Raw genomic sequence first — 23,428 nt, 5'->3', positions numbered from 1 at the left:
TGTCAAATTAAAAAAAAGTGAATGATTTTTATTTTTTAAGATGTTAATTGTTAATTTGAAAGATAAATTATAAAAATTTATATATAATATTTATTCTCCAGAACTGTAACTTTCAAACAATATATAAATTAAAGTATTTTATTATGTAAAATTTTGAGAATGTGAAAATACAGTATTGCTGTTTTTAAAAATTAAATTTTCTTTCAATTTTTTATATAATTCATATAAAAACAAAAACTAGATAAAGAAATTTAATGTATATATATTAATCAAAATTCTGTATTATTACATATTAAAATTTCTGTTATTAATATTATGCAAAATTCTAAATAAATAGGCAATAACAGACTATTTATTTAATTTTATAGATAATCGTCAATATTTCCCTTTATAAGTTTCTTTAATTAATATAGTTGCATGAATGTTAGAATTATGAAATTTTGAATATATGTTCCTTAGAGTCTATGTTATCACATATTAAAATTTCAAGTATTATTATTATGTATAATTTTGAGTAATTAACAAAAATAAAAGGTCTGCTACTTTTGTCTAGGTAGTGTATTTACATTTTTATAAATTTAAAATTATTTTTTTTTATACTTATACTAGCCATCAAAATTTTTTATATGGTGTTCAAAATTTGGTGTTGATTATTTACCTCTCCCCCCCTCTAAATTTTGGCCAAGATGTTACGTTAAACACATTATCCAATTGGTCCAGCCTAACAGATAAATAAACAAAAAAATTTGGAAATCAGTATTATGAAAAATACAATTTTACAATTTTTCTATAAATTTATCTATATGAAAATTGATCTGTATAGATTTAATAATATATTTGAAAAAAGAAGTTTTGATTATTTATTATATAAAAAATTTTATTTACATATGTATAAAAATTAATTCACCTTCATTTACATTTTTTTCATGATCACGTGCCGGTGACATATTTAGCAGTTAAATCATGATTCATGATACTAAATTTATAATTCTGGCTAAGATTAGAAAAGTTACGTTATCAAAGGTAAGGAAAAGGAACCTAACAAGAAGTGTATATTTTAGAAATAAATTAGTAATTTGCTCTAACAAGCTACAGAATGCCACCATTACCCGTTAGTGCAGTAGCGCTTCCGGGAACTTTTATATCAGCTATATTAGAGAGAAATCGAGAAAATGACTTTACTGATTCTGCTAAAGACAAACAGAATACGTTGTTAGCGACCTCTTCCGCTGACAAAGAAACAGCTTTTTCTTGTATTCAACAGATTGATTTGAAGATTCAAAGTGTAAAGGTTCGATAAGTCTTTTATACTACTGATATTTATTTTTTTGTTCGTTATTCACGGAATTGATTTTCTTTGTATATTTATTTTAGACGGAAATTTTACAAATAATTCTTGATCGTCAAGATGCTTTTATTAAGTTATATAATAATTCCATTTCATTGCGAGATAAGATTGATACATTGTTTATGGAACTAGATATTGTTTCTCGAGGAGTAAATCATTCTGAGGTTATTATTTAAATAAATTATAAAATTTTAAGCAGGATGTTAGTCTTTAAATTTTTTTTTTATTTTAAGTACAGACTGGGATGAAACCAAAACTTGTTAGTGCATTACAAGAGAATAGGATGGTGATGCAGGAAGTTAAGGATACCAAATCAGTGGTGGACGCTTTAGAATATTTAAATGAGGTACTTTATATAATAAAATGATTATTTATTGCTGCAGGTTATATTATAAATAACTACATTTTGTTTACAATTGATAAGATACAAAATTGTGTAAAAAGATTTCAAGAATACTTAGCACAAGGTCGTATTGAGGAAGCTTCTGGTACTATCACATATATGGTATGAAATGACTATAGGTGCTATTATGTATTATATTATATTTTCAAAATTAATACATATTTTCTTTAGGATAGTTTGTTAGAATCACCTCCTATAACAACTGAGCGCAAAATTCAAATTTTTGATAAGCTGAAGGTTTGTTACGAGTAGCCGATGATCAGTAATTTGATACTATTTGTAAAAATATAATTTATTTGTTTGGTTATATTTTGAAATTGTTAGTCCCAATTATCCATTATGAAAGAGTCATTGGATCAAACCCTTGATAATTTATTAACGCAATCAATTTCTTTCAAGAAAGTTGATGATGAGGAGGGATTTAGTCTTACCGTATTGTCTTCTATAGAAGGTAAGTACAACTTTTTAAAAATTTACTTGTTTCATATATAACGAAGTTAAAATCTTTTGTTTCTCGTGAATCAATTAGGAGCAAACGCCACAGCGCTCTTAACATCAGTGTTTATTTCCCTTAATGAGATCGATTCAATTAATATGCAATTATCGAGATTAAAAAAGAATGTAATGAAGTATTTAATTGTACCTTTATTGAAACATCGCGAATCATGGGATGCTTCCATAGAGGTTGATGATAATATCAAGGCTCGTTTGGTTATTGGGCCAAATTCGAATGTTAAGAATATAAACAAAGGTGATTTTTTTTTAGAAAAAAGGTCGTATTTAATAAATAATTTTATACGTTTTCATTAATTATATATTTATTCTTAGATAGAGTTTTTACGCCACTCATTACCATATTTAAGTTCATTTATACATTTATATTTGGCGGTCTTGATCCTTCTTCCAAAGAATTTATAATATTACCGCTTGCCACTCAATATGCTTCCACCTTTGGCAAATTTATTTCGCATGATTTACGTGATGTCGTTATTAGTGAATACCTTTCACATGTAATTCCTACGGAAACGTTTGAATTCAAAAGATTTGATGAAATCGCACATGATGTAAGAGATTTCCAGGCCGAAATGCGCAAAATGGGATTTATGCGTCAGTCTCGAGATGCAGAGGAAGAAGAAGAACGAACTTTGGGAGCATATGTGGCAAAAGTTGATGTTCATTTCACGATTAAAAAACGTGATAAGTTATTAGAGCTTGGACGAAATATTATGTTAGATGGAAATTTCGAGAGCGAGATTATCGAGGAACAAGAACCGGAACTAGATTATAATGAACAAGATTCTCTTAATGATGAACAGGGAGTTAAGTCTAATAACATTAGTGAAATTAATAAACAAAAAGAAGTGGCGGAGAAGGATATATTTGCCATTCAAAATGACAATGATATCCCTAATGATGGCTGGGAAGTTGATTGGAATGAGGGATGGGATGAAGGTAGTTGGGATGAATCAGATGATCCACAAAATAAAAGTGAAAGTTTAATTAATAAAAATATAAAGAGTGAACAGATTACAACGAAAAAGAAATTAGTTCGATATTCCATCTCGAATAAAGTAAAGCCTCTGATAAATTTGGTCATAAAAACTTTAAACGAAGCGTGTAATTTAAACTCTAAAAGGTATTTGTTTATTATATTATGCATGTACTCTACTTTAATATTTATTAAGTTACTAACGTTTATACAATATAATAATTAGCGGAGTGCGTCTTTATCAAGCAACTCTTGATTTTTTTGATTTATATCGTGCCATTATGCCAGTTTTTCATTATAACACATTTAGTAATGTGCCTGCCTTAGCTATGTTATTTAGGAATGATTGTATATGGCTTGCAAACCAGCTTCTAGTTGTGCAAAGTCAATTCATAAATAGTTTATCATTTGATTCTGAACAAGCTGATGATATTAAAGGTAAAATTTCATATAACGAGACCATTGAAGAATTACGCGAATTAGGTAAAGAATGGTATGATAATCAAATTGTAAGTTATAGATAATTCAAATTCAAATTCTTAATTGTTGACTTAATTCTTAGAATATTTCAATATTTCTTCATTATTTAGGATAAACAAAAAGGCGTTCTTAAAGAAATTCTGGATGAAATGAATGGGGTACAACAGATTGCAGACGATGATAGATTTGAAGCATGTCAAAGTGCAATGAATCAAATTTTGTATACAATGAATCATTTATCTAAAATTTGGAAGGTAAATAGTCAAGTTTGATTATTGTTTATTCAAAGAAAACGTAATTTCTAGTTCTAATAACTTTGTAGGATGTTTTATGTCCAACGGAATATTATACGGTATTAGGCGAATTGATAGATTCTGTATTAGCATGTATGACAGATTACGTTGAGGACTTATATGATATATCTGAAGTAGAGTCAGAACAATTAAATTTAATTTGTAAAATGTTATTTCAGCTAGAAAATTTATTTAATGAAAAAGGGGTACGTGATTTTAAAAAATTAAGTTCATTCTTTAAATTTCTAATATTACCTTTTTTTGACAGGTAAATTCGATAGAAAAATACACAAAAAATTGGACGAAATTTCTTCAATTGACAGATATACTTGAATTATCACAAGCAAAAATTATGAGCAGATTTCGTAATGGCGAGCTTGTATGTTTTACAACTGGTGAATTGGAAGGACTTATTTGTGCTTTATTTGCAGACACACAAATTAGAGAAAACACTTTGTCAGAAATTAGAGAGGGACATCCACATTATGCGGAAAAACTTAATATATTATAACCGCTATTATTATATAAATAAGTCATTGGTTTTTTTGTTGTAATAGATTAATGATGCTTCCATAAATCTAAGAGTTTAATAAGAAAATTTAATAAGAATCTTATACATTTTAAAAAAATTTAAACTTATTTACTCATTTAATTCGCCCTCATTTAATACTGCGTCGACTTTATTAGTTTCAAGTCCAGTTCTGCCATCTTTAATAAGCTAATTAAAAAAAATAGTATTTTACAAAGACATTTTTTTTTTTTTAAAAAAAAAAAAACCTGATGAGGATATAAGAAATAAGATCTAATTTGCGATCCCCAAGAATTCTTGGGTAAGCCTGAATATTGTTCTTGTTTGGCATCTCGTCTATAATTATAAATTAAAATTTAATAAATTTACTGTTTTAGGTTAAAATAGTAAATTTTTTATTATATCTCTTACTTTTCTTTTATAGCTTTATCATACAATTTAGCTTTAAGCATCGTCATAGCTAAGGCTTTGTTTGTGTGCTGAGATCTCCCAAATTGACATTGTACAACAATTTTAGTTGGGATATGAGTAATTCGAATAGCACTTTCAGTAACATTAACGTGTTGTCCGCCAGGTCCACTTGAACGAAATGCTTCAATCTTCAAATCAGAACTAGGAATTATAATATTTACTCTATCAGAGTTATCGTCTTCATTAACATTCGGAAACACAGTAACGGAAGCAAATGATGTATGTCTTCTATTCTGAGAGTCAAAAGGAGATATCCTAACTAATCTATGAATTCCAGATTCATGCTTACACCATCCATAAGCGTATTTTCCATCAATTTTTAAAGTTGCTAATTTACATCCAGAGGTTTCTCCTTTAACATAATCCATTAATTTAACTTGATATTCATTTTTAATACCCCACTTTTCATACATCTTTAGTAATATATTGGACCAATCACAACTTTCGGCTCCACCAGCTCCAGGTATAATTTGTATTATGCATCCGTTTTGATCCTCTTCTTCAACCCTTTTCAAACAAAAGGTTAATAAATTTAATTAATTAACAAATAATTACTACATACATTAGCGAGGTTGATGTAAAAGTCTTTAACTCTTTTTCTAGAAGTTTTACATCATTTACCACCGTATTCATTAAATCCAAATCATTTTCTTCGTTAGCCAATTCTAAACAATCAAAAATGTTTATTTTTTACGTACGTTTTCAACAAAACTCAAAAAGTATATTGAAAAAACCCACCCGCTAATTCATTGACATCTTTAATTCTCTCATTTAATCGTTCATATTTTTTAATTTGATCGTTTAATATAGAGAATTTTTTCTGCAAAATTATAGCCATAGACGAGTTTTTCCATAAGGTTTCTGACTTACTTTAAAATATAAAATTAATCTTCTCTATCTAAAAAAGATATACTCTTTTAAAGTAACTTATTGTACCTGTAATTCGTTTTGTAATTTTTGCGATTCATTTTTAATTACTTTCCAATCTTTAGAGCGGTTTAAAAATTCCAAATTTTTATTCACGCCATCCATTATATCCCTTATACCATTGACTTTTATAGAGGGGAATCTTTTATAAAATCGATAATGAAAAGCTAATGAAAACAAAGCAGACTTTATATAATAGTTTTGTACAAATGATAAATTCATGATTTTTAAAAGATAAGTTATGACACTGATTTGTTGATTAAAAACTGGGTTTGTTAAATTGAATAGCTCAGACAAAAATGGGTATTATTAATCATTAGATAACGGGAAATATGTCAGCAAACTGTGTTGGACAGATTAATAATACACCTAAACGTCAAATTAGGTGAGATCGACTTGATGTTCTATGATATATAAACGTTCGTTAGGTCGATTTCCTATCATCAATTATCGATTATGGTTTTAAGACTTCCCGTAGTATATCTTGTTCGTCATGGTAATATCGTCGAAGTGAAGTAAATTTATACTGAATCATTTGCTAATATTTTTATTTTTGATATGGTAGGTGAAACAGAGTGGTCAAAAACTGGACAACACACCTCAACAACAGAAGTAGAATTAACTTCTCACGGTATTACCCAAGCTCGTGATCTATCTCGTTTCGTTTTTGAAAACCAATGTCAAGGTAATGTTTATTCCCTACAATCTCATTATTTTTCAAATTTCCTTAATTAAACATCTCATTCCGGACAGATTTCACTAATCCATCAAATATCGATCTAATCCTTGTTTCTCCACGTAAAAGAGCTCAGCAAACTCTCGGATTAATTACTCTTCCTAAGAAAGATCAAATTCCCACCTTCACTGACCCCAATTTAGCAGAATGGAATTATGGTGATTATGAAGGAATCACCACACATGAAATTCATAGTACTAAATATGCGTTTTGGGATATTTGGTAAGATTAAAAGGATGCTCTTCTTAAGTTATATTAAACGTACGTACCTTATTGAATTTTTTAAATTTACAAGGAGAGATGGATGCCCCAATGGAGAAACAATTCAACAAGTAGCCACTCGATGTGATCACATGATTGCAAAAGTTATGACACATCAGAATGATGTATAATCAATCGTATTTAATCTTTTTTTTTTGCTTATTATGAACATTTGTTTATTTAAGATTTCGATTTCTTTTTTAATAAAGCATATGGACAACAATCCCAGTTCACCAAGTGGTGACGTCCTTGTCGTTGCCCATTCTCACTTATTGAGAATTTTGGCATGTAGATGGTTGAATATGCCACCTGAATCTGGAAGACATTTTATTGTTGATACCGCGGTGAGTAACATAAAAGTAAAAGTCACTTTTGTAGTTTTGATACTAAAACTTTGTTTATAATAGGGGTTGTGTGTATTGGGCTATGATAGATCAATGAGAACTCCAGTAATTAAACAATGGAATGTTACGAGTCATTTATTTCAAAGATCAGACGAATAACGCTTCTAATTATATTATTATGAAGAAAAATCAAAAACGCAATAATATATTAGCCATATATAAGTATTCTATAATTCTATCGATCGAAATTCATTTCTAAAGAAAGGAAATATATTATTACAAAAATTAGAAATAAAAAAATAAACAAATATAAAAATACCTTATGCCTTATTGTTCTTTGCCTTGATTTTTTCTTGTATTGCTTGGAATTCCTCTTCAGTTGGCTCTTCTATCATTTTCTTGTTCTTTTTTCCTTTGCCAGTAGTCTTCGCTTTCTTACTTTCATTACCACCGTATTTAGCTTCTAAACTTTCAACTAACGTGCTCATTCGTTTCTTTTGTTTCATAACTATAATTTGTTTTAGCTCTTCCTCGCCTTCGTTACTTCCCAACAATTTTTTATCTAATCCAAATTTCTTCGCCATCTCTTCAGCTTCTTTAGCTTCACGTTCTGCTTCCTTTTTACGTCTATTCATAGATGACGAATTAGAAGTTTCTATAAACTTTTTGTACGACCGGATTTCCTTGGATTTTATAGCATCTTTAAGAACTTCACGGAATCGTGGCTCATCATCTGCACTAGAACCTGGCACGTTGGCCATGATTTTATCCATGTCACCTTTAAAGTTATTGTAGGCTTCGATAAGATCTTTATGTTCTTCTTCAGTTCCTAAAATTACATAAATTATTTAAAAACACACCATCTACCAGCCAATTCATAATATTAAACGTACCTTGATATTTCTCTTTAAATTCTTCTATTGACTTCGCGTTAACAATACCAGACCATAACTCTTTGAAAAAGGCATCCCAGCCATCTTTTCCTAAGTCCTCTATACCAGGTAGGTCGTCTGTTTCTCCAGTTCTGTCATACTTTTCTCTTTTTTTTGGATCACTGAGTATAGAATAGGCGAATCCTAAAGCTTGAAATTTTTTTGTTTTCTTTTCTCGTTCTTCTACTGTGGAAGAAATCTGTTTATCTGGGTGATATTGAAGTGCTAACTTGTAATATGCCTTTTTAATTTCTTCCGGTGTGGCTTTTTCTGTAAGTGAAAATAGTGAATAAAGATCACTTGTATCCGAAAGAAGATCTGCTGACATCCTTTATAAAAATATATTAACAGCTCAAAGCTTCTCCTTGTTATTAATCAATTAAATAATGTATCAGCAAAAGAAAAATTTTATAAAACGCGTTCACGCGCCAATTTATTAAATATATGTAAAAATTACTTGTATCACACGAATTAATTAAGAACTTGATATGCAGCCCGTTTCATATATAAGTAATTTTAATGGCGCATGAGGGATTTTTCTTCTAATATATAGCGTATTCATTATATTTTCACATTAATTGATTTGTTATTTATTTTGTTCACATGTATTATAGCTAAAATTTAGTTACTTTTTATAAATTATATTTTACAAAGATTAATTTGCCTCTAAGATCACTATCAGGGACAGCATCACAGCAATTAATATCACGGATTGTTATAAATAAAATAGTTGACCAATTATTTCTCTTATGAAAAGTACTGAAATTGTAATCCAATTGACCGTATAGGTGATATTTTAGAAGTTAAATCCGCTATTAACCCTAAACTAAACAACGTTTTCCCATATCTTCCTTCCCATAAAAGAGTGACACCTCTAGAAGTTCCTACTGTAGCTTTTACAATTCCATTCACTTCACCTTGTAAAACCATCTTATTAACAGTATCATCATTCGATTGATTTTCGCATTCAATGTCACTTTTTTCTCTTTGCCACCATTCAGCACCAATTATCAAATCGCTCTCATAGCTATACATATTAAAATCAAATCTTGGGCATAATGCTAAGTCATCAGATACTTGCGCAGCAAATGCAGCTGACATATGACCCATAATTGGATTAATCAAGTAAGTTACGCTAAGAGGAGACTGTGATGAAAATTGTGGAAGTGTTCGATAACGTATCCCAGCGGAAACTAGCAAAATTTTTAATAATTCAATTAGAAATAATTTATATATAAAAAGTATTTTTTATTTTTTGGATAAGAGTTACCTCCACCACTTCTTTCTCTTATACCATAATATAATTCAGCACCAATAGACCATTCTCCTTTCAGTGCTTCTACTTCTTCGTCATCTTCAGACTCGGATGGTACATCAAACACATTTCTTTCAACTAAAGGTGTTTCGATATCTTTGACTTTCTTTTTCATTTTATTCTGTACAATCGATTCTTCATTATTTGAATTCGTACTTATTTCTTCTTGATTGTAATTTGTAAAATTATATAATCCTCTTACACCGAACAATTCTCCATCGGTTGTATAAGACAATTCAGTACACCATTGTCCAACATCATATTGTAATTCTGTAGTAACCTATAGTAATTAAAACAGATCAATTTCTTTGATATTAAATAAACTGAGAAAAGTGGGGATTAATAACTGTAAAATGTACTTTACGTGTGAAGCTGCTTTTGATCTTGGATCACTAACAGCTGTGACGACGCATTGCATCCATTGAGAAAATTTTCTAGAGTAAATAGCTTCAAGACGACCAGTTGGAACAAATAAGCGTCCATAAAGTAAATAATCTAAAAAAACAAGAACGATAAATATTATCAGAATTCATATACATTAAATATAAAATTAACCAAAATTACCTTTAATCTTAGAGTTATCACTATTATCAAAGTTCCCATGGAGGTAATTCTTCGGAACATAATTAATATGAAATCTATCGATCATTTCTATAAAATTTACATGTTCACTTGGATCAACTTTTAATGGTCGTGATGTAAATAGATACCCCAATGATCCATTTAGTATTGGTGAAATGTTCATTGAATATGAGGCCTTGAGTAATGGAAATTGAATTTTAGATATTGCAAATGTTAAGCCGCGTGGTGTTTGAAAGTCCAATATAGCTAAATGAAAGTAAATTTAAATACGTTTAAATAGAAACTGCTTGATAAAATACAAATGTTACCTCGTGAAGCTGAACATAAGTTAGAATATTGATTATCGTCATTCCAACCAATTGTTTTGAAATATGTACGAAGGCAGTAATCCATAAAATCATGCATTTGCCCTTTTGAAATCAAAAAGTTTAATTTCCGATAATCAACATTTATATTTGTATTGAAGATGACGTCATCATATTTATAATTCGGGTGTTTAACTGTTTATTCTGTTTTTTTTCAGGAAATCGAAGGTAAGTGAGTATTACTTTTTCCTATTCTAAGGTGATATAGTGATGAAATCTTTGGTAATCGCAATAGAGACCAAAACTGCAAATATTTATTCTTGAACTAAATTGTCGTTAAAGACAACCGAGTTAGTTTGTGGCCGAAGACGATAAAAAGGCGAATCTGAATATCGCCTTTTACTTATTATTATAATTAATTACTATTATTATGACAAAGAGTGTCTTACTTTTTTAAAATTTGTAGGCGTCTTAGCTGGTATTAGCTATGGCAAAATCTAAATATGAATACGTCAAACAATTTGAAAGGGATGATTCTTTAATTCCTAATACTTGGCTTGTCATCCGTATAGATGGACGTGGTTTTCATAAGTATGTCCCGAAATTATTATGTATTTTGTTTTTGGAAATATAAATTTTATCTTAATGAAACTAGATTTTCGGAACGTCATCAATTTGAGAAACCAAATGATCGTCGCGCTTTAGATCTTATGAATAAATGTGCTGAAACTGTAATGACTGAAATACACGATATCATTCTCGCTTATGGGCAAAGTGATGAATATAGGTAGTAAATGTGAAAGTGTCGAAGTGACATAATTCTATACGAAACCTAATCATATATTTATTTATTTAAAAGTTTCGTATTAAAAAAAGAATGTGATCTGTATTGTCGGCGAGAAGCGTAAGTCATATTTTATGTACTTTAGTTATTTAAGTTTCTTTAGCTTGAATTAAAAAAAGCTTTACGCGTATTTTATTTCCTAATTTAAATAGGAAGATTTTATCTACAATAGTTAGTTTATTCACATCCAACTACGTATTTCTCTGGAAATCATATTTTGCTGATAAAGAATTACAGTATCCTCCATCATTTGATGGTCGTATAGTTCAGTATCCATCCGATAATAATTTAAGAGATTATTTGAGTTGGCGGCAGGCAGATTGTAAACATTTTCATAAAACTTATAGTTTGTGTTATGAATCAATTTGCTTACATATCTCTTTATATTAGGTCATATAAATAATTTGTATAATACTTGTTTTTGGGCACTAGTTCATTCTGGAAAAACAGAAACTGAAGCCGAGAACATATTGAGAGTAATGTAATTTTGAAACATTTATATTTTTAAGTTATAATACTTATTTATTGAATAAAATTTAGGGCACATTATCTTCCGATAAAAATGAATTGCTTCATTCATTGTTTAATATAAATTACAACAATATACCGGAAATGTATCGGAAAGGCTCTGTACTAGTTAAACAAGAGGTAATAAAATCGTGATTAATTCGATTAATTCTAATTTACGTTATTGTACTGATTACTAAACTTTTATATGTAGATTGATTTTAAGACTCTTAACCAAAAAGGCGTTGAAGTTATTAGAAAGAAGAAAATTGTCACGATATTGCATGTAGATATAATTCAAAATAAATTTTGGAAAGAACATCCCGAATTAAATATAATAACTATTACATAAATTTCAATAATTAGTTTTTCAGTTGATAAAAAGATAAAAACATTTTCTCTCAACATTTAAATTTTATTGTAATAAAGTTTATTCTTTGACGCGTTCTAGTTGCATTAAGTAATTGTTACAAGTGGATCACTTATTTTTTCTTGGCGTTGTCGGTGAGTTATAAGCGGAGGCATAAAGAAGTTCTGAGTCATCCGAATAATAAGAATTGGATATTGGTGAAATGGAAACCGGTGGACTAAGTACATCAAACTGAGCAAAATATGAATCTGGAAACGGAGAATATGGTGGACTATTATTATCTGTTAATATATTTTGATTCCGCTGTCGTGGTGTACTGATTGGTGTAGCTTGCATCGCTTGCCGTGGCTCTTTTGGTGTTAAGGGTGACTCAAGTAGATATGGTGGTGGAGAATTGGGTGGAAACACGGACACGACTGATGGCGGATAGGGCGGAGGTGGTGGTATAAGTGAAGGTTCAGGTGATGGAATACGTGGTCGCGACAATAATGAACGACCAATAACTTCTTTCACTGAATTCGGAGACGCGCATCCTAAAATAGCATCTACCATTTTTGATATATGATTCCCGTCTCTTGGTGTAGTTATTTCAATCGACGAATTATTTCTAGCATAACAACGCCTAGTTCTTGAGTCATATATTAAATATCGACCCACTATTAAATCAGGATTATTTATAGAATGATGTGTTTCTTCGGTTTCAGAAAACTGAAAATTATCTTTAGATGTAGTTGTATCATATACTTCTTTATGGCTATATCGTTCTTTACTGTCCATACTTTACTTTTTCAGGTGTAAAAAATTTTCGGAGGTTAAAGTCGAAAAACCTTTATCACTTACGCGTTACGTAACTGCAAAAGGATCTTAACTAACATGTGCGGCAGGTCTAAAATAGTACTATAAAAATTGTAAAATCGGAAAAAACCGGATTATTGTAAACTATTAATGCTAATATATACATCGATTGTAAAAATTTTCAGCTATTATTCGTGCTTCTTCAAAAGTTAATATACAAGTAGTTTTAACTTTACTGAACAATATTTAATAATTTCTATTTTATTAACGGTGAAAACAGTGTCAGTAACGAGTAACGACTACATAGAAAACTTGATACAAGAATCGAAAAGTAGTACAAAAAAAACGTCGTGATTTTTATTTACCCGTATGATCTTCATTATTATTTGTTGCGCCACAACGTCAGCAACGAAAAAATATTCTGATGTGGCCGCGTCTGATTGGTTACAGATACAAGTAATATTGTATAAATAGTGTGCATTTCTAAAGCTTTCTTTCGATAGACATAAATTAAAAGCTATAAAAATTACATGGAAAAACGGACAGAAGCCCCTCGGCCCATCTTAAATGTTGCTAAGTATTTGAGATCTTCTAGTTCTGGTTTAAAAAATAGACAAGGAGTTCTAAATGGGAAAAGAGTCGACTATTTTAAAGGTATTTTTAAAAAAAGGTGATGAGTAATCTTTCTTTAGGATTTAGGAAACTAATTTTTTTTATTTAGGCAAATCTGCAGTGAAAGCTCTTCTTAAAGAATCCTATGGTAAACTTAAGGAAGTTCCAAAAGTTACTAGTGAAAATGAGGCCTGTGAAGTTTTACAAGAAGTCCTAAGACACGCTTTTTTCTTGCGTGTCGAACGTTCCGGAAGTGAGAACGGATCACGTAACAAAAGTTTAAATGTAACATCAACTCAAAGTTGGGGAAAAGATCAATATTACGTATGGTTTTATGAAGGATCACAATTAATGACAATATTGGGAGGAATTGGATTAATATCGATTGTTTTTGCTGCTGTATTATTCCCTCTTTGGCCACCTATACTGAGAGATACTGTTTGGTACCTTTCTGTAGCTATTTTGAGTCTTTTTGGAGTATTTATGGCTCTAGCAGTTATAAGACTAATCTTATTTATTATTACAATGATTATAATTCCTCCTGGAATATGGTTATTCCCCAACTTATTTGAAGATGTTGGATTCATAGATAGCTTTATTCCACTTTGGGCTTGGGAAGTTCCAAAGAAAAAAGATAAAGTTCATGAAGATGAAGACGAAGCTGGTGGAAGTCAAAATCCTAATAGAGATCTTCGTACAACAGTTGAAGATGGCGACGAAGAAGAAATATATGAAGATGGAAATAAAAAAGAGAATTAAAATGAAACATTTCGTAACCATTATTATATTGATAATTTACTAATATTTATTAATCAAGTAAAATTAATATTTATTGAATTAATAACTTTTTTATTAAAATATATTCTTTTATTTTTTTTATTTTGATTTATTATTATTATTTTTTAAATCAGCAATGACCGAATCAACTTTTTGTTTAGTGTCGCTAGCTACTTCAGAAATAGAATAATGAACTTTCAATAATTTTGGGGATTTTTGTTCGTATTCTTGAATTTTTTTTAAAATATTATGTGATGTTTTTGGTAAAAAATAATATGAAGAAGCAATGGTAAAAAATAATGGACTTGCAATTCGGAGTAAAACATTACCTAAAAAAATACACTATATAAGATAAATAATTTTATTGAAAAGATAATTATTAAACACATACGATTTCTCGCTATAATGGTTCCTGCTAAACCTGCTACCGAGATATATAATGCCCCTGGCATTAATCGTTCATCTTGCGCAACAATCTCTTTTATTGTTTCTAAATAAATTAAATAATAAGTAAAAAAATTTTTTATCGAATAAAATTTTTTAAACTTACTTTCAGTATCTTGTTCAATAGCGATCCATTTATTAGCTACTCCATGAATTTGTTGCTTTGTTCAAATAATGTATAATATTACCATCAATATAAAAACAATTCATTTTAAAAGTTTACTTACTTCAAAGTCACGAGCAGCTTTAATAACTTGAATTCTAGTTTGTCTAATTTCTTTTTCTAATCTTGTTGGTGATTCTACTAAAATTATATCGGGTTTAGGCTCATCATAAATACTTAACTTCTAAAAAATAAAATATGGTTGTTTACTCAAAAGCAAAGCTTTTTTTAAGTAAAGAAAATTTAGTGTTTACCTTTTTAGCAGGGTTTTCCTCCGCATAAATTACCGGAAATCCTTTAAATCCTTTTAAAACAGCTCCTGCAAATGCTGTTAAAACTAACATTCTTGTACTGTTAAAAATTGTAATTTATTAAAAATTTTCAATAAATATTGTCTATAATCTGTAAAAATACTAATATGGAATAAAGGGTTACTTTTTATTTTCAGAAAGAAAATACTCGGGAAAAATGTACTCAAATTATCACTTGATAATCAATATTACTACTTTAAGAACGTGTAACTCGATCACTCATTACACACGCTGTAAAAATTTGTATATTATACATAACATATTGCGAAGATTATAAAATCAGTTATCGAAAAATCTAATTTTTTAATTAAATATTATTAATTAATTATTCTTCTTCAACCTTAATCTTTTTTGTTGCTGGAAATCCCGCAACATCATCATTCGTGGTTGGAGAGTTGGCGACGGCGTCACCCTTCACTTCTTCCTCATCACCTCCATCAGCAATATTTGAGGGAATTGTAATATCAAAATCTTCAACTTGTACAGCTGAAGTGGATGCTGTAAAGAAAAATAAAAGAGAGTTAATCAGACAATTCTATATAAATAAGATAATGAATGATATTTAGTGATGACTAACCAAGAGATTCTTCTTGTGTTTCAACTTCATCCCAAGAACGCTTACGAACCGTAGCTTCAGCTGGAGTTTCCTCTAATACAGAAGTTAATGGTTCGTTCTCAGGCTGAATTTCATTTGGTACTTCTTGAGCGGGCTGAACAGTTATTGCTATTGCTTCCGTTACTTCGGATGGTTGAACAACTTTTTCTGTATCTGATACAGTTTGAGACTGATTCAACGGCTGTTCTTCGACAGTGGGCGTAGGCGAAGCTACCTGAGACGGACCCCGAGGCGAACTTGGAAGCACTAATGGCCCACGATGTCTTTGAATTTTAACAGGTGGCTTCTCTCTCGGTGCATTTTGAATTTGTCCAGTATTACTGCCGGGTAATCTAACTGAAACTGATGCGCCTGTCATATTCGGACCATCACCACTACTAGCAGCAGTAGCAGCAGGTTGAACTGTTATTTGTTGCATAACTGGCGGTTGTAAAACGTTTTCTTGTGCATCATTATGTAGTTCTTGCACAGCTTGAAATGGACTTCCGGGTGAAGTTGTAGTGTTTGAATCATTATGTACAGTTGAAGTTACGCCAGGTAAATTAGTAGTCGTTGGAATTAACGATGAAACAGATGTCATAGGCAATAATGATTGCAAAAATTCTTCCGTCTTTACTGCCGTATCTTTTGCTATAGTTTCAGCTGTAGGTTGACTAGCGACTACTTCTTTCAACGAACTTTCTGACGAAGATTGAAATTTTTGCTTTAACTCGGTATTCTCAGTCTCCAATCTACTAATTTTACTCTTATACATAGACTCTTGCGCTTTTATTCTCAATAATTCTGGTTCCTTTTCTAAAGCTTCTTCAACTTGTTTTGTCTTCTCCTCAACTTGTTTTGTCTTCTCCTCAACTTGTTTTGTCTTCTCCTCAACTTGTTTTGTCTTCTCCTCAACTTGTTTTGTCTTCTCTTCAACTTGTCTTGTCTTCTCCTCAACTTGTTTTGTCTTCTCTTCAACTTGTTTTGTCTTCTCCTCAACTTGTTTTGTCTTCTCCTCAACTTGTTTTGTCTTCTCTTCGTTTTGTTTCTTCAACTCCTCAATTTGTTTCTTCAATTCTTCAATTTCTTTCTTTGATTGTTCCTGATAAACTTGAAGTTGGCTTGTAGCTTTTTGTTGCAGCGTTCGTTGCATATTCTGCACATGTCCTTGAAATTTTTTCTTTTGCCCTTCGAGTGATTCTCTTAATTTTGTATTCTCCATCTTTGATTGTGCATTCTCTTGTTTAAATTGCGTATTCTCCTTCTCCATCTGTTCAATTTTTGTCTTATAATTATCTCTATCAGTTTTGAATTTCATTGCTGATATCTTCAGGTTATCGAACTACAAATATTTTACAAAATCTTAAAATAATGAAACATGAAAAAAACCATTATTCACTTAAAATTACCTGAGCTTTAAGAGTATGATTAGACTTGGTGGCACTGTCAGATGTACTTTTGAGATCATTTATCTGTTTTTTATGAGAATCAATATCCGCATTTAACCTATCAATTTCGGACTTCATTCTGTCGCGTTCCTCTGTAATGACTTTCAGATTCTCCGTAACAGATTTTAAATTATCTTGTAATTGTTGTAGTTCAGTAGGATCATTGATCTATTAATAATTTAATGGAAAGCTAAATTAGCAATTATTTATATATAAAAATAATTATTAATGAAACACTTACACCATATTTGTTGAGCACAGTTTGGAATCTGTCTCTCCATTTATTGTTGTCATCTTTAAGAAGGTTTATTTCTTGTTGATAAGTGCTAAGATCAACTTTCAAAGTTCGGATTTCGTCTTCATTCGAAAATATTTTTAGTATGATTATAAAGCTATTAAATATAATGCAAATACTAACCTTCAAGAGAATTGTTTTTCTCATCGGATATTTTTATTGAAGACTCTAATTCAACCATCTTCTTATCTAAATTTTCTTTTTCGTTTCGTAGGGTCTGATTGCTTTCATCAAGAATTTTTGATAACTTTTGCGCTTCTAGTAGTTCATTAGTAAGTTGTTGATCAGGTGCGGCCTTTTCTGCTCGTTCCTATATCAATGTAATAAAATAAGATTAAATTATCCATCAAAAATTGAAGTTAAGAAATTAAAAAGAAATAAAAACCTTAAGAAGTAAGACTTGAATTTCATCATAATTCTTTTGAGTTTGTTCTAACTGTGCTTTATACCTTTCAGCCTGTTTTGCATAATAGTCCTTTTCTGCTTCCGCCTTCTGTTGGTCGCTTCGTAGCAAAGATATTACTTGATTCTGCGCAGTCATGTCTGTAGGTGTATTGTTGAAATAATTGCGAAGAACTTTGTTATCTTCTTCGAAATCCTTACATCTATAAATGATATTAGAGAGAAATATTCAAAATATGATACAATAGAAAATATCATTATCATAACGAATAATTAATTTACTTTTGTTGGAATTCTGCTAATTCTTTTTCAAACCGCACTCTTTCATCATTCAAGGAAGATTCCGTTTGTTGAGCTTTAATCTAGTAAATTAATAGTATAAACTCAGTATGAATGTAAATTATATCGCAAATAACTATTTCCGAGCTACTACCTTAAATTGATTAAATTCTTCCTGTAGCACTTTATGCAGTTGTTGTATATCATTCAAAGATTGTACAGCGGCAGCATGAGCTGCAAGCTCTCTATTATAATTTTGTTGTGATTCTTCCAACAAAGTTTCCCGTCTCTTCGTTTCTTCACTATACTGTTTGTCTTTGGCAGCTGAATTCGTCATAATTTCATCTAATGCCTGTTGAGAAGCACTCAATTTGTCAAGAGCATCAGAAAGATCCTTTAGATTTGAATTAAGATTGTCTTCCTTCAATTTAAGTTCATCCTTATTCTTTTGCAGCTCTTCTTGAAGCAATTTTATCGTGTTCTATAACATACCCAATATTAATTACAATGAATTTTAAAACATAATGTCTTCTTTTTATTAAAAGAAAAATAACTTTACATTATTATCTTTTCTTTCTTGATCTGTAGCGGATTTCAATTCAAGATATAATCTCTGATTATCTTCTAAAGATTTTTCCCTTAATTCCGCCAAATCCTTGTACGTTTCATAGTCTTTTCGTAACTCTTCATTTTCTTTTTTGAGAAGATCGAGTTCTTTCCTGCATATAAATTATTAAAATGTAAAAATAAAGCGTCGAACACTAAAAGTATATTATTTAATAAATTTACCGTAATTGAGCGATTGCGATTCCTTGATCTTGTGTCTCTAAAAGATTCACCTTATCCTTATACTCTTGAATTTCTTTATTTAGTGAATCAATATGATCATTCAATTTTCGATGATCAGCCTCTAACGAATTTAACTTATTTTGTAGCGCCGCATTTTCATCTGTGAGCTTGTTCTTATCTTCAGCTGATTTGGTTAATACAGAAGAATATTTCTCAGATAATTCTTCATGCTGTGCATTCAGTCTATCAAGTTTAACCTGTGATGCTAATAGTTTCTCTTGGGTCTCTTTAAATTCATTTTCCAGACGTTGTTTTTCTTCTGATAATTGTTGTAAGCCTTGAGCAGTAATTTCTGCTTTCTGTTTATCAGCCATGAGCTCGTCCATTTCTTTATTAAATTTGCGTTGTAGCTGTTCCCATTCATCTTTACGAGTGTTATACTCATTTTGCAATGTTTTGAGTTCTTGAGATGAAATTATCCTTTCATTATCAGCCTGCAACAAGAATCGTTAGAAAATACTAATAATGCGAAGGACGTAAATTTTTAAACAATTATATAAGTAAATATCCACCTGTCTAGCTTGTTTTTCCAATTGTTCATTTATCTTTTGAACCTGACGTAATAACTCCTTATTGGACCTATTTTCATCATTCTTGATATTGAAATGATTATCGAGAATCTTGTATCGTTCTAATTAGTGTTATATGAAACGTTAATCGTTTTTATAAAGCCAAATAATTGATATTTTTAACTCGGGATGAAAAATTAGGTGTACCTTCCAAGTGCTGTTTATCATATGTAAATTGAATCTTCTCGTGACGAAGTGCATTCAACTCTTGATTTGTTTTTCGCAACTTCTCGTCATAATTTTTTAATTCATCAGTAGCAATATCAAGGCGATTCTACAGTAAAATTATTTAATTAGCTAAGTATTAATTACGTAAATAATTTAATCGAAAGTACCTTTAAGTCTACATTCTCTGCTTGAAAATCAAGTTGTCTTGAAGTGGGGGAAATATTTGCTTGAGGTGTAGAGTCACTTGACAAACTGTAACGTTTACGTGAAACCAATTCTCTTTCACGCTCAAGTGTATCAATTTGCGTCTGATATTGCTTTAGGCGGTGTTGAAGTCGAGTAACTTCTCCTACCGCATTTTTATTCTCGGTACTCTTAAGAGATATTTGAGCTTCTAACTCGTTTATCATGTTTTGATAACTTTGCATCCTCCTAATCATTACTGTTTTCTCAGCTTCCAGGTGAAGGTTACGCGAATATAATGAATCTAAATCGATAGATTTAGTTGATTCATCTTTGCTAATATTTGCATCAAGATTAGTTGAACCTTCTTTACGAAGCTTATCTAGTTCTTCTAACAGTGACGTATTATGCTTAACACAAAATTCTTTCTCTAAATAATGAAATAAATTGAAAATAAAATTATTATAAATGATCATAATAAAAATTATGAAATATACAACTAAAAATCACCCTCTTGAAGTTCCATAATTCGTTCGTTAAGTTCCTGATTTTCTGATCTCGAGATTTTTAACTAGAATTAATATAATTAATTTTAAAAAATCGATTTTTTTTTTTATTAAAACATCTTATAAAAGACATTGTAACTTACAGATGCTCTAACTTTTTCGATTTCCTTATCACGTTCTGAAAGTTGCTCAGACATTTGCTTGTACTCCTTGACTATTCTATCAAATTCTTCATTTTTTTCGTTAATAACGGGTGACTTAAATAATAAAAATCGCGTGTTTAATAAAAAAAATTTAGGAAATACAACATGGATTACAATTATCGTACTTACAAATTGTCCGATTTCATGGTTGAACGAATTTAAAAGTTGTAAGAGTTCATAATTTTTCTTCTCTTCGATTATGAGCTGATCTTGAAGTTTAGAGTATTCAGAGTACTAAATAAAATTTAAATTTCGTTAGATCACCGACGAGATAAATTCATACATTTTAACATTTACCAATTGAATTATAGATTTTCCTTTTTTTTGTAATGCAAGATTTACAGCTCCCATTGGAGTAGTATCAGAAATTGCAGATATATCATTCAATTGACGATTCTCTTCTTCAAGTCTTTGAATCTCGTTTCGTAAATGTTGATTCTCATTAATCGACTAAAATTTCGGACATATAATTAAAATCAAACCGTTTTAAATTTATGCGAATATCAATAAACATATTCTACCTCTTCTAACTTTGCATTAGTTTCCAATAGAGTATTATTTAGATCATCAACAACTCCTATGTTGTGAAAAACATATTATTTTAAATTTATTACATAATGCCTATTTAAATTTCTTCTGAAACTGATAAATTTACCTTTAGTTTCTGATATAATTTTTTGATTTTCCTCGTCGCGCTTTTCATGAACATGTATTAAGCGTTGCGCGTTTTCTATTTCGACATTCAAAAGTTTCACTTGTTCACGATGATATTGACTCATTTCATCTCTATCTGAATTCGCTTTTTGAGCAACAATGAGTTGTTCTTTATAAGCGCGTTCATAACTTTGAGATGATTGTTTATATTTTTCAAGCTCTATCGTTGCAGATTGAAGATCTCTATTGAGTTTTTCGACTTCTACATTCTAAACAAGTTATGTAATACTATTAAATATTGACAAGTCGTAATATATTACTTTTTTCATAAATGCTACCTTATCTTCTAGAGTAGATTTGGCTAGACTTTGCCATTGATCTACGTCTTTCTCCAATGACGCGCATCGTTTCACATATGAATCTTTTTCGAACTCCAACAACTTAAATTTATGCTACATATATATTATAAAATTAGTTTTCAATTGATAGGAAAGAAGTATACAATAAATTTATTACCTGTAATTGATATTCATTACTCCTACTTTCTTGAAGATCATTCTCTAACTTTTGTATCTGACTATGGTGTTGTTGTCTCAAGGCAGACATTTTTTCATATGCATCTGTAGATAAATTAAATAACCGATATTAAACATCCAGACTTTAAAAAAGCTTCTCTCTTCAAAATTAAATAATCACCCTTCGCTTGTGTCATTTCTTGGACTTTGGCTGTCTCAAGAGATATACGACTCTGTCGTTCTTGCTCTAGCAATTTTTCTTGATGTGCACATTCATAAAGTGTTTTCTCTAGCTCTTCCTTCATTTTTTTGTTTTCGTCTTTTAATTGATTATTTTCTTGTTCTTTAAGGAGTATTATTAAATATTGGATAGAAATTAGTATCCATATAAATAAGAATTGTATTCAAATAATTTGATAAAATATGATGTATTTTATCCATAAAATAGAACTAGTTAAATTCATTATTTGAAGATACGGCATTTAAGACATAAAGGGAACGCTAAACTTTAGCACTTTAGGAAAAAAGAATTGTTATAAAAACTATTACCGATTGATGTTAGAGCTTCTTTGTTTTCATCTATAAGACGCTTTCGATCTTCGCCTATCTTTTTAAATTCCCGTATCTTGTTTTCTGCATCGTTTAACTTTTGTTCTAATAGTAATAAACAATAAATATATGTTTAAAGCAAAATTCACTCGAAGAAAATATTAAAACTATACCGAATGAAGCCCTGGTAAGAGTCAACTCTCGACGGAGCTCATTAATCTTGTCTGTTTGAAGCTGTTCCATATTATAACGTCAAGAAATATTGCGTATTGTTTGACCTATTAAGCCCGTATAATCAAGCCTAAGAGAATAACTGTTTTTAGTAATAAATGATAAGTGCTCACGAAACCATTTTCGAAATAAACATTGTTTTTAAAAAATTAGTCCTACAAAATTCCTTTTATTAAAAAAAAGGTCAAGGATCAATACCAAATTCAGACGATCACTGCTTTATAGGTTTTTCTTTTCAAAGTTTTCGTTCGGTAGATGTAAATTTTGAAAGACCACGGAATTCCAAAAATAGGATTATTGCGTCCAAAATAATGTTACACGAATATGCGATTTAGAAAAGAATTTCTTATTGGTTTATTCTGCACACGTGACTTTAGCCGGAATCCGTCACTTTTTCCGATGACCAAATTTTCCACTGACATCAACGTCAAATGTCCGTCCCCACCTTTAAGTGTCACATGATTGACTGATAATTCATTATTATAATTCTTTTCTCAAAAATTCTAAAAAAAACTATAAGAAAAAGTTTAGAATAACTTTGCTATAAAGTAAATTGAAATACTATATTTTTATTAACTTTTTAGGTTGATCACCCTTGGCTCATTGATTAGTTCGTGAATCCTCTCGTGAAGCCCTGAGGATGGTGAGTCGTTGCGTTCGATTCCACCGATCACAGAAATTAAAAGAATTTTACTGCAGACACTACTACCAATAGTGTGAAGGTACAGGGATTAGTGTAGGCTG

The 23,428-nt window shown here is 30.1% G+C and overlaps 9 protein-coding genes across 13 annotated transcripts; 4 read left to right on the top strand and 5 right to left on the bottom strand.

Annotated features, from left to right (window-relative positions):
- Positions 1-1,096: 1,096 nt before the first annotated feature.
- Positions 1,097-4,524, top strand: OCT59_007437 (uncharacterized protein; the record flags this gene model as incomplete). The annotated part of the gene is made up of 12 exons (XM_025322452.2): positions 1,097-1,291; positions 1,375-1,512; positions 1,587-1,694; positions 1,773-1,853; positions 1,923-1,988; positions 2,076-2,202; positions 2,281-2,502; positions 2,580-3,387; positions 3,467-3,749; positions 3,831-3,974; positions 4,043-4,219; positions 4,282-4,524. 12 exons carry the CDS (start codon positions 1,097-1,099, stop codon positions 4,522-4,524), a joined length of 2,592 nt encoding a protein of 863 aa, XP_025166229.1.
- Positions 4,525-4,533: 9 nt separating this feature from the next.
- Positions 4,534-6,162, bottom strand: OCT59_007436 (uncharacterized protein; the record flags this gene model as incomplete). 2 transcript variants are annotated; one of them, XM_025322451.2, is made up of 7 exons in its annotated part: positions 4,534-4,591; positions 4,658-4,731; positions 4,791-4,878; positions 4,954-5,520; positions 5,576-5,678; positions 5,752-5,878; positions 5,950-6,162. In XM_025322451.2, 7 exons carry the CDS (start codon positions 6,160-6,162, stop codon positions 4,534-4,536), a joined length of 1,230 nt encoding a protein of 409 aa, XP_025166228.2. The 2 variants fall into 2 exon arrangements, with proteins under 2 accessions (XP_025166228.2, XP_065998700.1); XM_066148689.1 differs by having other exon boundaries at positions 5,752-5,882; positions 5,950-5,981.
- Positions 6,163-6,341: 179 nt separating this feature from the next.
- On the top strand, positions 6,342-7,612 carry OCT59_007435 (uncharacterized protein). Its single transcript, XM_025322450.2, has 6 exons — positions 6,342-6,436; positions 6,506-6,625; positions 6,694-6,898; positions 6,972-7,062; positions 7,147-7,281; positions 7,345-7,612. The coding sequence occupies exons 1-6, from the start codon at positions 6,397-6,399 to the stop codon at positions 7,438-7,440; spliced, it is 687 nt and encodes a 228-aa protein (XP_025166227.1). The 5' UTR covers positions 6,342-6,396; the 3' UTR covers positions 7,441-7,612.
- On the bottom strand, positions 7,221-8,625 carry OCT59_007434 (uncharacterized protein). Its single transcript, XM_025322449.2, has 3 exons — positions 8,175-8,625; positions 7,601-8,110; positions 7,221-7,445 (listed from the first exon to the last, which is right to left on the bottom strand). The coding sequence occupies exons 1-2, from the start codon at positions 8,539-8,541 to the stop codon at positions 7,602-7,604; spliced, it is 876 nt and encodes a 291-aa protein (XP_025166226.1). The 5' UTR covers positions 8,542-8,625; the 3' UTR covers positions 7,221-7,445; position 7,601.
- Positions 8,626-8,770: 145 nt separating this feature from the next.
- On the bottom strand, positions 8,771-10,515 carry OCT59_007433 (uncharacterized protein; the record flags this gene model as incomplete). Its single annotated transcript, XM_025322448.2, has 5 exons — positions 8,771-9,406; positions 9,484-9,808; positions 9,893-10,023; positions 10,093-10,356; positions 10,419-10,515. The coding sequence occupies 5 exons, from the start codon at positions 10,513-10,515 to the stop codon at positions 8,961-8,963; spliced, it is 1,263 nt and encodes a 420-aa protein (XP_025166225.1). The 3' UTR covers positions 8,771-8,960.
- A 116-nt stretch (positions 10,516-10,631) lies between these two features.
- On the top strand, positions 10,632-12,228 carry OCT59_007432. Of its 4 annotated transcripts, none has more exons than XM_066148654.1 (8): positions 10,632-10,643; positions 10,882-11,006; positions 11,071-11,202; positions 11,275-11,319; positions 11,412-11,581; positions 11,650-11,735; positions 11,800-11,907; positions 11,981-12,228. In XM_066148654.1, exons 2-8 carry the CDS (start codon positions 10,903-10,905, stop codon positions 12,116-12,118), a joined length of 783 nt encoding a protein of 260 aa, XP_065998696.1. In that variant the 5' UTR covers positions 10,632-10,643; positions 10,882-10,902; the 3' UTR covers positions 12,119-12,228. The 4 variants fall into 4 exon arrangements, with proteins under 4 accessions (XP_065998696.1, XP_065998698.1, XP_065998697.1 ...); XM_066148656.1 differs by having other exon boundaries at positions 11,650-11,740; XM_066148655.1 differs by having other exon boundaries at positions 11,650-11,907.
- Positions 12,165-12,970, bottom strand: OCT59_007431 (uncharacterized protein). Its single transcript, XM_025322446.2, has one exon. It carries the CDS (start codon positions 12,911-12,913, stop codon positions 12,245-12,247), a length of 669 nt encoding a protein of 222 aa, XP_025166223.1. The 5' UTR covers positions 12,914-12,970; the 3' UTR covers positions 12,165-12,244.
- A 459-nt stretch (positions 12,971-13,429) lies between these two features.
- Positions 13,430-14,877, top strand: OCT59_007430 (uncharacterized protein). Its single transcript, XM_025322445.2, has 2 exons — positions 13,430-13,585; positions 13,653-14,877. Exons 1-2 carry the CDS (start codon positions 13,462-13,464, stop codon positions 14,300-14,302), a joined length of 774 nt encoding a protein of 257 aa, XP_025166222.1. The 5' UTR covers positions 13,430-13,461; the 3' UTR covers positions 14,303-14,877.
- On the bottom strand, positions 14,341-22,956 carry OCT59_007429 (uncharacterized protein). Its single transcript, XM_066148635.1, has 29 exons — positions 22,883-22,956; positions 22,627-22,766; positions 22,454-22,558; positions 22,086-22,247; positions 21,906-22,009; positions 21,728-21,841; positions 21,391-21,658; positions 21,257-21,312; positions 21,033-21,185; positions 20,865-20,969; positions 20,676-20,789; positions 20,537-20,597; positions 20,011-20,456; positions 19,823-19,949; positions 19,619-19,737; positions 19,047-19,540; positions 18,817-18,976; positions 18,412-18,738; positions 18,261-18,340; positions 17,962-18,181; positions 17,700-17,886; positions 17,523-17,638; positions 17,243-17,449; positions 15,816-17,175; positions 15,182-15,736; positions 14,992-15,108; positions 14,871-14,925; positions 14,712-14,810; positions 14,341-14,649 (listed from the first exon to the last, which is right to left on the bottom strand). The coding sequence occupies exons 2-25, from the start codon at positions 22,694-22,696 to the stop codon at positions 15,564-15,566; spliced, it is 5,328 nt and encodes a 1,775-aa protein (XP_065998695.1). The 5' UTR covers positions 22,697-22,766; positions 22,883-22,956; the 3' UTR covers positions 14,341-14,649; positions 14,712-14,810; positions 14,871-14,925; positions 14,992-15,108; positions 15,182-15,563.
- Positions 22,957-23,428: the final 472 nt, after the last annotated feature.

The sequence above is a fragment of the Rhizophagus irregularis genome, chromosome 15 (genome assembly GCF_026210795.1).
Source record: "Rhizophagus irregularis chromosome 15, complete sequence".
NCBI classification, from domain to species: domain Eukaryota; kingdom Fungi; phylum Glomeromycota; class Glomeromycetes; order Glomerales; family Glomeraceae; genus Rhizophagus; species Rhizophagus irregularis.
The sequence above is the reverse complement of the archived record's forward strand: the minus strand, read 5'-3'. Positions and strand labels throughout refer to the sequence as shown.

Bases quoted from the DNA above. Each gene is read 5' to 3' on its own strand.
- OCT59_007429 (XM_066148635.1), bottom strand. From the start codon at position 22,696: ATGGAACAGCTTCAAACAGACAAGATTAATGAGCTCCGTCGAGAGTTG. The intron at 18,977-19,046 runs GTAAATTTATTA...ATTTATATGCAG, and splicing joins ATCGCAATCGCTCAATTACG to GAAAGAACTCGATCTTCTCA. The intron at 15,737-15,815 runs GTTAGTCATCAC...TTTTCTTTACAG, and splicing joins AACACAAGAAGAATCTCTTG to CATCCACTTCAGCTGTACAA.
- OCT59_007431 (XM_025322446.2), bottom strand. From the start codon at position 12,913: ATGGACAGTAAAGAACGATATAGCCATAAAGAAGTATATGATACAACT.
- OCT59_007434 (XM_025322449.2), bottom strand. From the start codon at position 8,541: ATGTCAGCAGATCTTCTTTCGGATACAAGTGATCTTTATTCACTATTT. The intron at 8,111-8,174 runs GTACGTTTAATA...ATGTAATTTTAG, and splicing joins ATTTAAAGAGAAATATCAAG to GAACTGAAGAAGAACATAAA.
- OCT59_007435 (XM_025322450.2), top strand. From the start codon at position 6,397: ATGGTTTTAAGACTTCCCGTAGTATATCTTGTTCGTCATG. The intron at 6,437-6,505 runs GTAATATCGTCG...TTGATATGGTAG, and splicing joins AGTATATCTTGTTCGTCATG to GTGAAACAGAGTGGTCAAAA. The intron at 7,282-7,344 runs GTGAGTAACATA...TGTTTATAATAG, and splicing joins ATTTTATTGTTGATACCGCG to GGGTTGTGTGTATTGGGCTA.
- OCT59_007432 (XM_066148654.1), top strand. From the start codon at position 10,903: ATGGCAAAATCTAAATATGAATACGTCAAACAATTTGAAAGGGATGAT. The intron at 11,582-11,649 runs GTAAACATTTTC...TCTTTATATTAG, and splicing joins GAGTTGGCGGCAGGCAGATT to GTCATATAAATAATTTGTAT. The intron at 11,908-11,980 runs GTAATAAAATCG...TTTTATATGTAG, and splicing joins CTGTACTAGTTAAACAAGAG to ATTGATTTTAAGACTCTTAA.
- OCT59_007430 (XM_025322445.2), top strand. From the start codon at position 13,462: ATGGAAAAACGGACAGAAGCCCCTCGGCCCATCTTAAATGTTGCTAAG. The intron at 13,586-13,652 runs GTATTTTTAAAA...TTTTTTATTTAG, and splicing joins AAGAGTCGACTATTTTAAAG to GCAAATCTGCAGTGAAAGCT.